This window comes from Puma concolor, chromosome D3 (genome assembly GCF_028749965.1).
Source record: "Puma concolor isolate L17-30 chromosome D3, mPumCon1.1.hap2, whole genome shotgun sequence".
Classification (NCBI taxonomy): Eukaryota; Metazoa; Chordata; class Mammalia; order Carnivora; family Felidae; genus Puma; species Puma concolor.
The window spans coordinates 23,195,805-23,213,033 of NC_141678.1; the positions used below are offsets into that span (position 1 = coordinate 23,195,805).

The 17,229-nt window shown below is 46.6% G+C and overlaps 1 protein-coding gene across 2 annotated transcripts in view; it reads left to right on the plus strand.

Moving 5' to 3' along the window:
• Window positions 1-550: 550 nt before the first annotated feature.
• ASCC2 (activating signal cointegrator 1 complex subunit 2) overlaps window positions 551-17,229 on the plus strand; it is a 43,178-nt gene continuing 26,499 nt past the window's right edge. Inside the window, exons 1-5 of one of the 2 annotated variants that reach the window (XM_086682112.1) lie at window positions 551-649; window positions 5,264-5,361; window positions 11,916-12,074; window positions 12,444-12,614; window positions 13,937-14,066. In XM_086682112.1, coding sequence (XP_086538238.1) covers window positions 5,281-5,361; window positions 11,916-12,074; window positions 12,444-12,614; window positions 13,937-14,066 — 541 coding nt within the window. In that variant the 5' untranslated portion in view covers window positions 551-649; window positions 5,264-5,280. The remainder of the gene's footprint in view (window positions 650-5,263; window positions 5,362-11,915; window positions 12,075-12,443; window positions 12,615-13,936; window positions 14,067-17,229) is intronic. The other variant, XM_086682113.1, reaches the window with a different exon arrangement.

Here is a 17,229-nt window from a genome sequence, read left to right on the forward strand (position 1 = left end):
AAAACAAAAAACCTTTTTGCATTGCACACACACAGGAAAGTGCACAACTCATAGGTGTACAATTTGATGACTTTTCCAAATTGAACACATCTACTGAATGTCCCCAGTCTCACTTGTGGCCCCTTCCAGTCATGAGCCCCAGAGATAACCACCATCGTAAACCCATCACCACTCACTAGTTTTGCCTGTCCTAGAAGTTCCTATCAACAAAATTTGAGTCTGTACCACTTCGCTTTTTTCTGCTCAACACCATGTTTATGCTTTTGACTTGTTAAAACTACTCTTTTGGACTAAATTTGTAAAACAATGACTGAGAAGGTTAGGAGGGAGGTGGAAACCTGAGATCCTGTAAAGCCAGGTACAATACTTTCCAACAGGTTGAACCTCTAGGGAGAGAAGAGGGGGCAGGGCGCGTGGTTACAGTCCGGCCTGTTCCTTGTGGGGGCGGAGTCTTAAGGCTGGGGGCGTGACCACGGGTCCGGCTTCTCTAAGGCAGTTAGCACCGGGGGCGGGGGCGGGGCCGAGGCTTCCTGTCTGCGCCTGCGGAATCGCCGTTTGACCCCGGAAGTGTCGGCGCACTGGGAGCTGTCACCGTGGACGGCGGCGGCGGCGGCGGGGGCGGCACAGCGCCGGTAGTGGAGCCGCCGAGGTGAGTGCGTGGCTGGGCCCTGCCGAATAGGGGGCATCCGGTCTGGGAGGAGTCGCGGCCATGCCCCCGGCGGCCGCGGGCCTCTCCGCCTGTCTGGCGGGGCCGAGACTGACGCTGCCCCAGGGGCCGTGAGTCGCCCCTGAGGCCAGGCCACCAGAGCCGTGAGTCTCGGGTTCGAGGCTCAGCCCCAGAGTGACCTTGGACGAGTCACAGGCCTCCTACTCTCACTCTGGGTTTCAGTTTCCTTAGAGTTCATTCATTCGTTAACAAATACATGTCTAGCGCCTCCTGCACAGATCTAGGCGCTGGGGATACAAACAGCAAGACAAACAAGTGGCAGGAGACAGCGACAAATAAAGGCACAAGATAATGAAAGATATGCCAGTAACTGCGGAGTGAATACTTTAGGTCAGGTTGTCTGCGAACATCTCTGAGGAAAGTAATATTGAATTGAGACCAGAAGGGTGATGACAGACAGAGAAACTGAGGCAGCAGTAGCCCTGGCAATGCTCTCAGGCCTTATTGTAGTTGGTGCTTGCACCAAGCTCACCTTCTATAGAAAGCCTTTTTCTAAGTTTTGGCTTCTGCTGCCCTGCTTGGCATGAAGGATGCACTGGCGGGCACAGATGGAACTTAGAGCCTTTCTGGAACTTACAGTCTAGTCTTTGCCTAGTTAATTTCTACCATACTTTAGATGAAACTCAAATCTTCCTTGACATGCTCCCTCCCTCAACTGTTCTCTCTGTTAAATGCTGTCACAGCCCCAGGGGCCTGACCTACATAGCATACATCATGGTATAACTAGTTTGTATGGCTATTCAATTCATATCTGTCTTTCCCATAAAGACTGTAAGGTCTATGAAAGGCAGGACCAAGTCTATTATTTGTCTACCTTGGTATTTGCCAGGCTTCAATGCTTGGCACATAGTAGGTGATCACAAATGACTAATCATTAATCATTAATATGGTCTTTGCTCTCCAAGGGTTCATAGGCAGTCTCTCTGCCACCAGGTTATTGTCTTTTCTTTCTGATTATATCTCTTCTCTACTTAAATGACTCCTCACTGCCTTCAGATGAAAGACCAAAATCTTTAGCATAGCATTGGAGGCTCTCTTTTTTGAGAGAGAGAGAGAAAGGGAGAGAGAGAGAGAGAGAGAACGAGCACAATCAGGGGAGGGGTAGAGAAAGAAGGAAAGACAATCCCAAGCAGGCTCTGTGCTGTCAGCACAGAGCTTGACTTGGGGCTTCATCTCATGAACTGTGAGATAGTGACCTGAGCTGAAATCAAGAGTTGAAGGCTTAACCAACTGAGCCACCCAGGAGCCCGGGAGGCTCTTTGTAAAATGTCTTCACCTTTCCTTTCCAACCTCATCTCTACTTCTGTCATCCCCTTCCTGACCTTGTGTTTTCAGCCATGCCAAATGTTTCCCTCTTCCTTCAAAGCCACTGGTTCTGAATCTTTGTTCACACTTGCTCTTTGCTTGGAATGTTCTTCCTTCCCATCTTTCCTTCCTATCTTTCAACAACCAGTTATGGGTCATCTTCCCTTTCTCTGCTGTGCTTGTTTTGGATATTTCCTATTACAGCTCTGATCACACTGAATAATCATTTATATGCCTAGGACCCAGAATGTATTCAGTCAGTGTTTGGTGAGTAAATGAGGAAGTCCCAAGTGTTCTGCCTATGGTTGGGACTTGTAATCACAAGCAAACCTTATTGAGTGCTTATTATGTGCCAAGTACTGTGTTGAACACTTACCATCGATTCTTCTCACATCTCAATTTTACAGGTGAGGAAATCAAGGCTTAGAGAGTTTAAGGAACTGTCTCAAGGTCTCAAACATGGGTAGGAAAAGGTGGAGCCAGGATATGAACCCAGGTTGCAGAACTATAAAGCTCTCTTTTAACCACCACAGCAGCCTGGGTCTGAACCACCTTTATAGGCACTAGCTTGTATGAGTGGATTTCTTCTGAAATCAGGTAGCTGTCTCTACCCATCTAGGCCTGGTCTCTGTGGCTTAGAATTTAAAGGACAAAGAGCCACCACCTACTATGGCTCTTTCCCCAACCTAGGTCCCTACATTGGACACTCCCACAACCGTCTTTGGAATGTGAATATGGAAAGAACAGGGCCTGTGAGTCATTTAGATTCTGCACTGGTGAGCAGACCCCTGGTGTTCCCAGCTGCCCTCCCAGCATCACTAGGGGGTTAGGAAATAAATATTTTTAGTATGTTCAGCACAGGAGACCCAGGTGCTAAAGCAGAAGGTCTGGGCTTTAGTTTCAACTTGGCCACTAATGTATATGCCTTGAGCAAATCGAAGTCCCTCTTTGGACATCTGAGCATAATACTCCTTGTTGTGCTTAACTGGGTTGTTGTGAGAGGCTAGTAAGATAATAACTTGATTAAAAATGATGTATGTGCAGGCGCCTGGGTGGCTCAGTCAGTTAAACGTCCAACTTCGGCTCAGGTCCTGATCTCATGGTTCGTGAGTTCGAGCCCCACATCAGGCTGTATGCAGACAGCTCAGAGCCTAGATCCTGCTTCTGATTCTGTGTCTCCCTCTCTCTCTCTGCCTCTCTCCCACTCATACTCTGTCTCTCTCTCTCTCTCTCTCTCAAAAATAAATAAACATTAAAAATTAAAAAAAAAATAATGTACGTACAACATGTGTACATTATCAATGTTTTGCAAAGCTGAAAGGTGAAAACTTACCCAAGCCCCTTTCATTACTTCACCTTGTGATTATTTTGAGGCCACCTCATGTGTGCAGGGACGACATGTCTGACCCACTGAGATTCTAGACCTGGAATAAGCCTTGAGGACTAGACAGAGTGGTCCTCTCTCTTTTACATCCTTTTATAATGGGTATCTTCACAGTCTTTAAAACAGCCCATGAACTAAGATCCTTTATGTACCAAGCTGCTTCCTACCTTCTTACCTTTGCTCTTGCTATATCCTCTGTCTGGAGCACCCTTCTTCCTGGCTAATCGCCACTATCAAGACTCAATTCAGGCTCTCCTGATCCTTTAGGCTCCCTAGAAATGCTTTCCTACAGCAACACCCAAGTTCAGCTACACTATCACTAGACTCAGTACAGCTAATGGTTAAGAGCCAGCCAGCTTCACCAACTACTGAGTCCTAGGGAAAGTTTCTCATCTTCTCTGAGCCTCTGTTTCCACATTGATGAAATGGGGATAAAAATAGACTCACCTTAGAGTTGTCATGAGCATTAATATATGCCAAGCATGTTAATGCTGAGAAAAGGCCTAGGAAAAGCACCAGCATATGATAAGCATGTTGCTGCTGCTGCTGCTGCTGCTGCTGCTGCTGCTGCTGCTGCTGCCATTATCATTGTAATTATTGGACTGTAAGCTCCTGTGGGGCAGAGACCCTGCATTATCAGTCTGTCTTCATAACACCAGGGCCTGGCCTGATATCTGAGATACGGGCCTCCCTGTAACTCATAGCTGACTGAGCCCCTCACCTCATCTGTGAGGTTCTCAGGAGGTGACAGATGGTTTCCTCATCCCAGGCTCAATATGGCTTTATGTTGTCATTGAGACTGTGCTGGCCTTTTATGGCATGTCTTCCATTAGTGAATTAGGGGCCCGATTCACTTCCATTCCATGATTCAGCCAATATGCATGTCCCTTCTGTGGGTCCGGCCAAGTAGAATTATGGACAGAACATTGGATGGGAAGACAAGAGACATGATGTCTGCCACTCACTGACTCTGAGGTGGGTTTGGGCCTCTGCAGAAAAGAGCTCACACTGGCAGGTTTCTGTGAATTCTGTTGTCCTCTCTGGTCCTTCTGTTCATCCATGTCCTTTTTCCTTGAAGCCTAAGGAGGTTGTAAAATATTAAAACTCTCTATAAGTGAGTGAGGAAAGGCTCATGACTCCATTCCCTCAAAAGACTGCCAATCTGGTTAGAATTCTTAAGAAAAGTGTCCTCATATTCAGTCACTCATTTGACGAGTCAAACATTTGATGAGACCAACTCTGTATCAGGCCTGTCACAGAAAAGATAGCAAGAGAAGGAGAGCCCAGGCACTGTCTTCACAGAGCTCAGAGGGACCACAGAGTTGGAGCTATAATGAAAATAATCTGTGTACTTTTTTTTTCACGTTTATTCATTTTTGAGAAGAGACAGAGCATGAGCAGGGGAGGGGCAGAGAGAGAGGGAGACACAGAATCTGAAGCAGGTTCCAGGCTCTGAGCTGTCAGCACAGAGCCCTATGTGGGGCTTGAACCCACGAACTGTGAGATCTATGACCTGAGCCGAAGTTGGATGCTTATCCAACTGAGCCACCCGGGTGCCCCCCAAAATAATGTACTTTTAGCCGATACAACACAAAGTCAGTGAGAATATATCAGAAGTCACTTGGGGAGTGTTTTCCTCCTCAGTTGAGAACTCCAGCATTAGGCAGAAAAGTCACCTCCGTCTGAATTAGTAGGTACAGGAACTGGGTCTTCAGGAACTAAGTCAGGAGCCTCCTGAGGCCAGAGGGTGAAGCCTCTCTCCTGGCTCTGAGATCAGTTCCAGAGCAGGCTCCTTCCACCAGGAGCCTATGTGTCTGCTCTCTTCTTCCCATCCATATTCCTTACAGGAGGGTCACACAGCACAATGCCATCTCTGCCCTTGGACCAACTCCAGATCACCCACACGGACCTGAAGACAGGAAAACTGAGGACTTCACCAGCGCTGGTGAGCCGGTACCTTGAGGCTGTTCAGCCTGATATTATCATTCTTGCAATTTCAGAAGCAAAAAGCAAATTCCTCCTTTATCTGTTCCAAGAATGACCCGAGGGCCATAGTCAATAGTAATTCAGTAGCTGGGACACTACTAGATCCGTCCAGACCCGGTGCAGAAGTTTCCTTTCTGAGCAGCAGCTTGAATTTGAGTAGTATTTTCCATGTTGCCACCCCACACCTTTCCTCCAAAGCATTTCATTTTGAATCAGAGTCTGATGGCAGTTCTGACTCAACCTGAGCTGGCCTAGAAAAAAGATCTAGCCCAAAGTCTGGTTTGGGGATTTGACCCTGCGGGAAGTGTTCAGGTTTCAGGTAGGCCTTTTTCAGAGCTGTCTCACCTATTATCCACACTTCAGGGGGAACACCAGTTTCAGAGGTCAGGCTGTCTTTTATTGCAATGGGCTAAGCGCCACCTGCCACATACCAACTCTGCAGGGCTTGGGAGACTGAAAAATAAGGAGGCTGTGAGCTGCAGAGTGAGATATGGGCTGCGGAGAGGTGCCAGGCTGCTGAAGGAGACAGACGTGGGGACTAGAGTCCCCGTACCCACTTACTGTTTTCCCAAGAATGTGAGCTTCCTTGAACAAGCTCAAGTATTGAGGAAGTATTTCCTAGGGGGGTTTGAGTAAAGTCGTGGGAAACAAGAGCTTGGTATTTTATTTCCTGCTTTCTGGATGGCTTCTTATTATTTCCTAACTACTCTTTAGTAATATGACTTAACATTTGTAGAGCACTTTCTCTGGGCCAAATCTTCCTAAACACTTCACTTGGATTATCTCGTTTAAGCTGTACCATGGCCCTGTGAGTAGGTATTTTGATTGTCCCCATTTTACAGATGAGGAAACTGAAAGTTCAGGGTCGCAGAACTAGGAAGTTAGGGGAGCCAGGATGGGAGCCCAGCTAGACTGACTCTCATACCCTTAAACTTTCTGCTATAAAGCCTGTGGGTTTGTTTTCATAACCTTTTTATGTGAGGAGGGTGTTTATCAGAAAATCTGGAACCGTTCTGCCTAGTATGGTAGCCACAGTGCAATAGTCATTCGCCACATATAGGGATTGCGCACTTGAAATGTGGATAATTTGAAGAACTGCATTTTTTATTTAATTTTAGTTAATTTAAATTAAAATAGCCCATGTGGTAAATGCCTACTGTATTTGTTAGCACAGGTATAGAACAGTTCCATTAACACAGAAAGTTCTGGGGCACTTGGGTGGCTCAGTTGGTTAAGTGTCCGACTCTTGATTTCGGCTCAGGTCGTGATCTCACGGTTTGTGAGTTTGAGCCCCATATTGGGCTCTGTGCTGACAACGCGGAGCTGCTTGAGATTCTCAGTCTTCCTCTCTGCACTTCCCCGCTTGTGCGCGCGTGCACGCTCTCTCTCTCTCTCTCTCTCAATAATAAATTTAACGAAACATTAAACATACACACACACACACACACACACACACACACACACACACACACACAGAGTTCTGTTGGGCTGGTGGAGACTGACTTCTTAAGTAGTTGACTGATTTTCCATCTCAGTCCTTCCCCATGTACTTAATACCTGGGTTGCTAGGCTGTGGGCTCCATGAGAACAGGGACCTGGTCCCTTCCCTTCATTCTGGTTTCCCAGTGCCAAGTGCATTTCTCTCAGGAAACATTCAGTAAATGAGTCAAGAACTCCAGACAGGCTTTGTGCCAGATGCTGGAGCTACAGAGAAAATAGACATGGTTCCTGGCCTTGAGGGGTGTGTGGACTAAGAGCAAAGGAGTCCAGTAGTTTCTCTATAGTGTGATCAGGGTTGTGATAGAAGTCCAGGTGGCTATGTGGGTGCAGAGCCCAAGCCACTGATCCAGACTGAAGGACTGTAGGGCTGGCTGGTCTTGGGAGTGGTGCTGGGGGGGCATGCACAGCTAGGGAAGGCTTCCTGAAAGAAGAGGATCCTGAACCAGGTATTGAAGGGGGAATAAGCACTAGCTGGGCAGAGCAGTGGGAGAAGGATGAACCCGGCAGGAGGACCCAAGTATACTTACTGTCCCAGAGTCTTGAGAGAGCCTGACTCCTACACCAACCACCAGTGACTCGGATGTAAGCAGTATCATTGAGTTAAGGCGCACAAGCTTTGTGTTAAATCTCACACATACTTGGCCATGTGACCAGAACATAGTAAGCACTCAATAATGGTGATGATGACAACAGTGACAAGTGGCAGAAGCTTCGAATGGGAAGTAGGGTGGGAAGAAGGATGAGCTGAGGGGAGACAGCTGCCTGATCAAGGAGTGGTCTTATTGACCATGCTGAAGGATATTTACCCACTGTGTATTTGTCTCTCTTTTTTTTTAAGTGTATTTATTTATTTTGAGAGAGAGCGAGAGCACAAGTGGGGGAGAGGCAGAAAGAGCGGGAGAGAGAGAATCCTAAGCAGGCTGTGTGTCATCAGCGCGGAGCCCACCCCGAGGCTCGATCCCACAAACTGTGAGATCATCACCTGAGTCGAAACCAAGAGTTGGACGCTTAACTGACTGAGCCAGCCAGGCGTCCCTGTATATTTGTCTCTTTAGTCCCAACTTAGGACAAGGAGATCTCTAGCCAAGGGGTAGCCACCACGCTGCCTTTGCAGGGTGATGGGTGGAGCTTATGTTTATTGAGTAGCTAACTGCGCACACAGCACACACTTGGTGCTCTTGAAAATCCGAAAGAAATAAAGTCTTGGGCCCAAATGAGTGAATGAGCCCCTTGAGGAAGACAGGACTCACGTAGGGGAACATTTGGAAAGATGTATAAAATAGTTTCTTATCAAGATAAGCAGAACAGAAGTTTGATGGGCAGGGAATGTCCAGAAAGCTTCACAGAGCAAGTGGGACCTGAGCCAGGCTTGAAGGGTGGAAGATACAGCTGGAGCCTGCTGCACTCTGCCCTGAAATCTCCCGTGGCTCCTGTTACCTACAGAATAAAGTCCCCACTCTTGAATTTGGCATTCAAGGTCCTTCAAAGAACTTGGTGGGATCTGGTCCTTCATTACACACCTTCATTCCTCAGCCAGCCAGTAAATATATACGGAGAGTTGGCTCAATGCCAGACACTATTCTAGGGACTGGGAATGCTGTGGTGAGCAAAGCCCAGATGGCTTCTGGAGACCTACAGGTTAGTGGGGGAGACAGAGAAGGCAGGCCCTCCCTTTTTATGTAACCTTATTAGGGTGTCATTGAAGGACACTAAACTGCACATATTTAATGTTTATTTATTTTTGAGAGAGAGAGAGCATAAGTGGAGGAGGGGCAGAGAAAGAGGGAAACACAGAATCCGAAGCAGGTTCCAGGATCTGAGCTGTTAGCACAGAGCCCGACACAGAGCTCAAACCCATAAGCCGTGAGAGCAGGACCTGAGCCGAAGTCGGAAACTTAACCGACTGAGCCACCGAGGCACCCCTAAGCTGCACATAATTTAAAGTATACAATTTGGTTGGTGTTGACACTAGTATATACCACAAAGCTATCATTGTAATCAAGATAATGAACATTTCTACCACTCGCAAAAGTTTCTTTGTGCCCTTTTGTGATCCATTCTTTCTTCTCTCCCCATCTGTAGTAACCACTGATCTGGAAGTACTTTTGATACAGTTCAGCAGGTGCTGTGGTTGGGGAAGCATAGAGGGCAGGTGTTAGGGGATCCCAGGTGAATCCCTAACCTAGATAGGGGTGGGAGTTGGGGAGATGAGGTCAGAGCTGGGCTCAGAAGGATAAAGAGGGAGACCAGGATGGCACATGGGTACTGTAGGTCATTCAGTCCATCAGCAGCATAAGCTTTGCTTCAGATCCTGTCTCAGTTGCCTCCTTAGCCCTGTGACCTTAGCAGAATTCCTGAACCTTACTGATTCTTTGTTTCCTCCTCTGTAAAATGGGGAGAATACTATTTCCCTTTTAAGTAGTTGTAGATAAAAAAGAAATAGGCTGTGGGACATACCTACTCAGTAGCCCGGCATTGGGCAGGTCCTTGTTAAGTGGTGGCTTTTTTTTTTTTTATTTTTTTTTTAATTAATTTATTTTGAGAGAGAGAAGGATTATGCATGTGTGCAAGTTGGGGAAGGGCAGAGAGAGGGAGAGAGAATACCAGGCAGGCTCCACATTGTCAACATAGAGCCCAATGTGGGGCTCAGACTCACAAACCCTGAGATCATGACCTGAGTCGAAGTCAGATGCGACCCAGGTGCCCCAGGTGGTGGCTTTTATTAGCACCATTCCAGTGTTCTCTTCCTCCAAATCTATTTCCCACCACCCAGTGCATTCTAGTTCCCTTTTATTTCATGGCCCATTTTTATCCCTCCATAAAATACCATTTTTCTCATCTAAAAATCTTTCTCAATTTCAGAGGCCCAGCTTAGATGCTGCCTGCTCTGAGAAGTTGTCCCTTGTCCTCTAGGTACAGTTGTCCCCTGTCCTGTAGGTATCTCTAGGTACCTTTTGCACTCCCACGGTATCTTTGCCAGGTTTGAGTTGTCACTTCCTCTGTTTTGTGCTCCCTTGATGGCTTAGATGTGCATCTGCCCCTCTGGAGCATAGGCTCTGTGAGCACGTGGATGTTTTCTTCATGTACATGAACATGCACATGACACACAACAGTGTGCCAGTAAATGTTTGTAGGATCGCAAGGAAGGTAGAATTTCAGGGTGTGTGTGCACGCACACATCTGTCAGAGGAGTAGGGGGTGATGAGTAGCCCTGCCTAAAAAGTGACCTAAGAGGGGAAATGACAACAGATAGAGGAGGGGAAGAGCTTGGAAATCAAGGAGATGAATTTAGATCCTAGAGAGTTGTTTTGAACTTGTTTCAGTCAGCAGGATTTCCTTTTTCAAAAAATTTGCACCTGGAAGCCCACTGTATAAATCCTGATTTCTTTTTTTTTTTTTTTTAAGTTTTTATTTATCTTGAGAGAGAGATAGAGAACAAGCAGGAGAGGGCAGAGAGAGAGGAGGACAGAAGATCCAAAGCAGGCTCTGTGCTGACAGCAGAGAGCCCAAAGCAGGGCTCGAACTCACAGACCCATGAACTATGAGATCGTGACCTGAGCCGAAGTTGGACGCTTAACCAACTGAGTCACTCAGGCATCCCTTAAATTCTGATTTCAGTGGGAGGGATTCTGAAGGCTCCTCTCATAGCTGGCCCCCAAGGAATCCTTGTGTGATTCAAAGACACCACAGTTTGAAGACTTGCATCAGGCAGTAGGGAGACATAGGGGGTTCTTGAGAAAACTGACCAATCAGTCATGATTTTCCTGTCCCCCTGGACTGACAAACCTGGAAATGGGTGGATTGTGGTTGATAACCACTGAGATGTTGCCCAGCCTTCCTCCTATTACCACTTCCCCTGGAGAAAGCAGCCCTTATGTAGTCAGGGGAGAAAACTGAGCTCATCTCTTTAAGGTGAACAAAGTAAGGTTTGTTCATGGCAAGGTAAGGGTTGGAAGAAAGAACTTATGAATTCTAAGCTGAGACCTGCCGTGTTCCTGGATTAGCATCTTTAAAAGAAAAAAAATTCCCGAAGTTGTTTTTTTTTTTTTTTTTTTGTCTCTGATTCTAAGAAGGATACAGCATGATACATACAGTATGATTCTGTTTATGTAAGAAAGATGAAAACAAATCTGAAATACCTTCTATGAGTATATTTTCCCCTAAAAGCCTAGAAAAGGTCTGCAGGGACACTTACTGAATGGTGAGTGGTCACCCCTGGGAGGACACGGCGACACGGGGAGTTATCCTCCCAGGAGACTCTCCTTCTCGGCAGGATTGTAACTTTTGAAAGAAAATATGTGTCTCCCTCATGTAATTACAAAATAACTTAAAAAGTAATACACGTGTATGTTTTTTAAATTGGAAAATATATTCAAGTCCTAATTACCCCCCACCAAAGGTAATCACTATTAGCTTTGGGTTGTTACTCCCCCACTCCACCGCCACTTTTTTTAACCTGTGTAAATATATATATTTCTTTAAAAATCCCCAAACTGGTTAGGGGCGCCTGGGTGGCGCAGTCGGTTGAGCGTCCGACTTCAGCCAGGTCACGATCTCACGGTCCGTTGAGTTCGAGCCCCGCGTCAGGCTCTGGGCTGATGGCTCGGAGCCTGGAGCCTGTTTCCGATTCTGTGTCTCCCTCTCTCTCTGCCCCTCCCCTGTTCATGCTCTGTCTCTGTCCCATAAATAAATAAAAACGTTGAAAAAAAATTTAAAAAAAAAAAAAAATCCCCAAACTGGTTATATTAAATAGGTTCATATCCTGCTTTCTCTTCCCTTGACCTTTCCCCGTGTCATTAAATATCCTCCAAAACACATGGTTTTGAATGCCTGCCTAGTGTTCCCTGGATGCAACCAAGCCCCCTTTGTTAGAGACACTTGGTTCTTTATGCTTAAAAACTCCTTGGAGGGTCACCGGTTGGAACAGCCAAGTGTTGTCATTGCTGTGGGTTGGCAAATGGGCCCTCGCTGACTAACCTCTGCCACGTTAACACGTGGTTTTTGGATCCGTAGCACCCCGAGCAGAAGGCAGACCGGTATTTTGTGTTATACAAACCGCCCCCTAAAGACAACATTCCCGCCCTAGTGGAGGAGTACCTGGAACGCGCCACCTTCGTAGCCAATGACCTCGACTGGCTCCTGGCCTTGCCTCACGATAAATTCTGGTGCCAGGTAACATTCTATCAAAATTAACACTAAGACAAAGCACATGACATGCCGTTGGTTGGTTGCTGTTGTTGTTTTTCTCCCCCTAGGAGATGCTTTTCTCTCTACTTCTTACACTGGATCCTTAACAGCAAATTGTGGTTTGGATTGTTCTGTCTTGTATCACGATCTTAATGATGTTTACACAACGCCTTCCAACGTGTCATTTTTAGAAACTTGTGTTTAGCCCTCGGCTCATTCATACCTCCTTAGTCCCTTGGGGTTGGAGTGTTTGCCTTAGGCCAGGGCTGGTAGGCCATGAGCCCCTGCACAGTCCACCCACAAGCCCTTGGGCCTCAGTGACAAATCCTTGCTCTGATCTGTTGTCTGGCATAGGTTATCTTCGATGAAACCCTGCAGAAGTGCCTGGACTCCTATCTGCGCTATGTCCCCCGAAAGTTCGACGAGTGGGTGGCCCCGGCCCCTGAGGTTGTTGACATGCAGAAACGGCTCCATCGAAGTGTTTTCCTCACCTTCCTCCGCATGTCCACTCATAAGGAATCCAAAGTAAGCCCCTGATCCCGTGATGGGGTGCTACCTGCCACCCGACACGTCTGTGCCAGACTCTCCCGCCCCTGGGAAGGAAGGCTCTGGAAGTATCACGTTTCCTCTTTGTCTCCCCTCCGCCTTTATTCCTACCATTGGGGAAGAAATCTGTGCCACCCATCTTATCCGCAAATTCACTGGGTCTGTATTACATCAAGTATTTTCATCAATGGAAGCCGAGGCCCCTTTGCCAGTTGACATGTAACTGCCTTTTTTTATGCTTCAGAGGATTGAAAACATTGATCCTGATTTGTTAAAGGAACTTGTATGTGCTTTTTTTTTTTTTTTTAACATTCATTTATTGTTGAGAGACAGAGAGAGACAGAGTACGAGCAGGGGAGGGACAGAGAGAGAGGGAGACACAGAATCTGAAGCAAGCTCCAGGCTCTGGGCTGTCAGCACAGAGCCCAATGTGGGGCTTGAACTCACAAACCGTGAGATCATGACTTGAGCCAAAGTCAGACGCCTAACCAACTGAGCCACCTAGGCCCCCCACTTGTATGTGCTTTTTAAAAACATTTACTTTTATTCCTCCAATTTGAAAAATCATGCTGTCTCTAAACAACTCAAACATTACAGAAAGGAAAATCCCTTTCCCTGAAAATAACCACCATTAAGGTGCATATTCCTTCAGGGAATTTTTTTTCCTTTAGATGTGTGTGTGTGTGTGTGTGTGTGTGTGTGTGTGTGTGTGTGTACATTTATTTTTACAATAGGATCTTGCTTTTTTTTTAACTTTGTAGTATAGAAATTTTCAAATATATACAAAAGCATAATGAATCCTACATACCCATCACCAGCTTTAATAATTATCAATATTTTGCCAATCTTATTTTCTTTCTTCCCCTTAATTTTCTTTTTTTTTTTTATTGGAGTATTTTCTTTCCCTTGAGTATATTAAAGCAATTCCAAACATCATGGTAATTTACCTGTAAATATTTTATTTTTAGTTTAAAGTAAGCTCTACGCCCAATGTGGGGCTTAAACTGATGACCCCAAGATCAAGAGTCACATGCTCTACTGAGCCAACCAGGTGCTGCAACCCATAAATATTTTAGAATGAATGCCAACCAACTTTTTATAGTGTATTTTTGCTTCTTTTTACATTAAAATGAGGAATAGCTATACCTCTAGGCCAATATATAAGGCCCAGATATGTCCACAGAGTGTACAGGCTTTCATTTATGAGCCAGTCCCCTGTTGTTTCTTGTGAGTTTGCTGTTACTTCACAAAGATATGCTTTCAGACAGTCTCTCATCCTCCCTCTCTGTACTGTTCCTTAGGATCACTTCATTTCCCCCTCTGCATTTGGAGAAATCCTCTACAATAACTTCCTGTTTGACATCCCAAAGATCCTGGATCTCTGCGTGCTCTTTGGAAAAGGCAACTCACCATTGCTCCAGAAGATGATAGGTACGTAAGGCACAGGGCCTAGAGGGCTGCACAGAGATGGCCCCCACATGCCGAACTAGACATCCCAAAGGTGACACCTAGATGAGCGCCGGGGGATTCAGAACTGTAGTGGCGGATGGGGCTTGGGTACGACCTTGCAGGTATATGTGTGTCAACTCTGAAAGATGCGACTAGGTGGCCATGGGGGAGTGGAGACAACACTGTATCGCACGGTCCCTTAAGGATCTTAGTATTAGGCCACATGCCAAACAGCTGAAGTAGTGAGGAAGTTTGCTTTGGTGGTGAGAGTAGAACAGCAGTGATTGCTAACCTCTATGTGAGTGCTCACTGGGGGCCCAGCACTCTGCTGAGTGCTCCTCCTAAGTGATCTTAATGGATCCTCACGGCAGCCCTGTGATGTGACACTGTAATCACCATTATTTACAGACAAGGAAATGGAGGTTAAAATAAGGGACTTGCCTGAGAGGCCATGACTAATAAGTGGCCAAGCTGGGATTTATGTCACATAGGCCTGACTCTCGAGCTCTTGCTCTTCGTCCCTCCCTGCTTCAAGGATAATGGGGCTGCCCCCAAAATGTCATGATTTGCATTGTTGCTGAGAATAGATGGAGACAGAGTTCAGAGAGGACTCTTTTGGGTTGAGAAAGGAATGACTTCAGCAGTTGGATCCCGTCAAGAGGCAGTGGGCCAGAGGCGCCTGGGCGGCTTAGTCGGTTGAGTGTCCTACTTCAACTGAAGTCATGGACTCGTGGTTTGTGAGTTCAAGCCCCACATTGGGCTTGTTGCTGACAGCGCAGAGCCCCCTTTGGATCTTCTGTCCTCCTCTCTCTGCCCCTCCTCTGCTTGTGTACACATGTGCTTTCTCTCTGTCAAATATAAGTAAACATTAAAAAAAAAAAAGCAGTGGGCTGGAAGTTTCCATCAGAGACTGAAGCTTTGGTTAAGATGTGACAGAGGGAACAATGCCCCAGTGGATTCTTCTCTGCTTTGTTTCAATGCTGTCAGCACAGAGCCCAATGTGGGCCTGGATCTCATGAACCGTGAGATCATGACCTGAGCTGAAACCAAGAGACGGACGCTTAACCAACTGACCCACCCAAGCGCTCCAGCCAGTGGATTCCTCTTTGAACCACAGCTGATGGCATTGGGCTGGACACAAAGAGGTGCTCACCCAGGACACCACTGTCAGCTTCTCCTCTGAGATTATAGGACATAGTCCTCTAAATGCCCAATTACAAAGCTAAGTTATCCCTTGAAATGGCTTGCCTCCTTCCTTCCTCCTAATAATAAAGGTAATAATAAAGATAATATATATTAATTTAGAAAATTTGGGGAGAATATAAAATGTAAAAAAGCAAGAAAGCAATTACCAAATTCCTGCTCCCAGAGACAATCATTTGGTGATTATTTCCTTCCAGTCTTGTCTCTCTATATTTTTCAGGACCATATCAGAGCATAATATATATGAAATTTCACATCCAGCCTTTTCATTGGAACAGCCTCTGATTTCCCATTCAAATCTAATTGTTCCCTGATCATCAGTTCATTTCTTTGACTTTCCCAGAGAAAGACTCTTCATAATGTTACTGTGGACTGAGGGCATGGGGTGAGTGAGCAAAAACAGGCATGATTAGTTAGAGAAACAGTTATTAGGCCAGTCTGGTTAGAGCGGAGCATTCCGGGAGGACAGCAGCAGGAAATGGGGAAGGGAAAGCTGGGGCCACTTCAGGGAGGGCTCCATGTCAGTCTTTAGCACTTGGGGAGCAGTGTCGCTTGGTGTCTCAGAAAGCAGGCTCTGCCCAATTCACACCCCAGCTCTGTTCCTGGCTGTGTCACTTTGTCCAAGTCAGTTAGCCTCTCTCGGCCTCAGTTTTCTCATCTGAAGGATGGGAAGACTAGTGATACACCTACCTCATAGGATGGTTGTGAGGATTAGCATGGTGCCTGGCTCATTACAAGTGCCTGATGACTGTGAGCTCTTACTGTCATGAGGCCATGGGAACTGCAAGGAGGAGCTGTCTGGTATCAAGGTTAATTTGGCAGCATGCCAGTGGGGAGGGTGGTGACAGGAGGCTGAGGAGGGGGCCAGTGCTTCAGCGTGGGTTTGAAGGTGAGAGCCTGGTTTGGCTACTGGGGCAGAAGAAGACATCCCGGAGGCAGAATAAAGCAGTGCTTAGGGAGTTCAGCTGGAGGGAAAAGTTTGAACAATTCTGGAGAAAACTGGTGTCGGGTGCAGAGAAAGGGCCTTCGGGAGGGGTGGGGGGTGGAGAGGGTTATGAGTGGAGGCATAGAGATCTGTGAGGTGTGAGATGCTGGGGGAGAAGACTTCTGGCCACAGTTCCAGGTGGGCAAGGGTGGTGTGAGAAAGCCCCCAATCTTTTGAGTCACTGACTTCTTTGAGAATCAGATGAAATCTTGTCCCCAGAAAAACATACCGCCTTACAGATGTTGAGGTGTTTTAGAATGTTTTTAGCCCCAGATTGAGAACCCTTAATTGACTTATTTAGGAGAGCCCTTTCTTCGGCTCTTAGAGGGTGGTTAATGGAAAAGAGGACAAGAAAGGCATACAGAGCCCCTTCATTGTGTGTGTGCTGGGGTGTGTGCATTGAGGGGGGTATGGAGGAGGGGCCTGCAGACACTCACACACACACACACATGCATGCATGCATGCATGCACACACACACACACACAGCTGCGCTCTTTCCAACCCTTGAGCAGGAGGCACATAAAGGGGTGGCCTCCAGTTTCTCTACCACAGACGCTCTTGAGCAAAGCAGGTCAGCTGTAGGAAGAGGGTTGACAAGGGAGAAAAGGAAGGAACAAGGGAACTGGCTGATTTTCCTTTGGGCAGAAGCCCAGTCCTTATCTGGCACCCCCATCCCCCTGTACACACACCCGGATTTTTTTTTTAATTTCAAGGTTGATAATTCTGAATTAGTAAGTGTAATTTTGAAAGCAGGGCCTTTCAGGTAGACTCTTGGAGCCTCTTTGCGAAAGCAGGAGTGCATCAGGCCTTGGCCCCACCAAGGACTGCACTGATCTCTTTGGCAATATCTTCCATTCACCCTGGGTTTCTTTTCTTTCTTTTAATTTTTTTTAATGTTTATTTATTTTTGAGAGGAGGAGAGGGGCAGAGAGAGCAAGACACAGAATCTGCAGCAG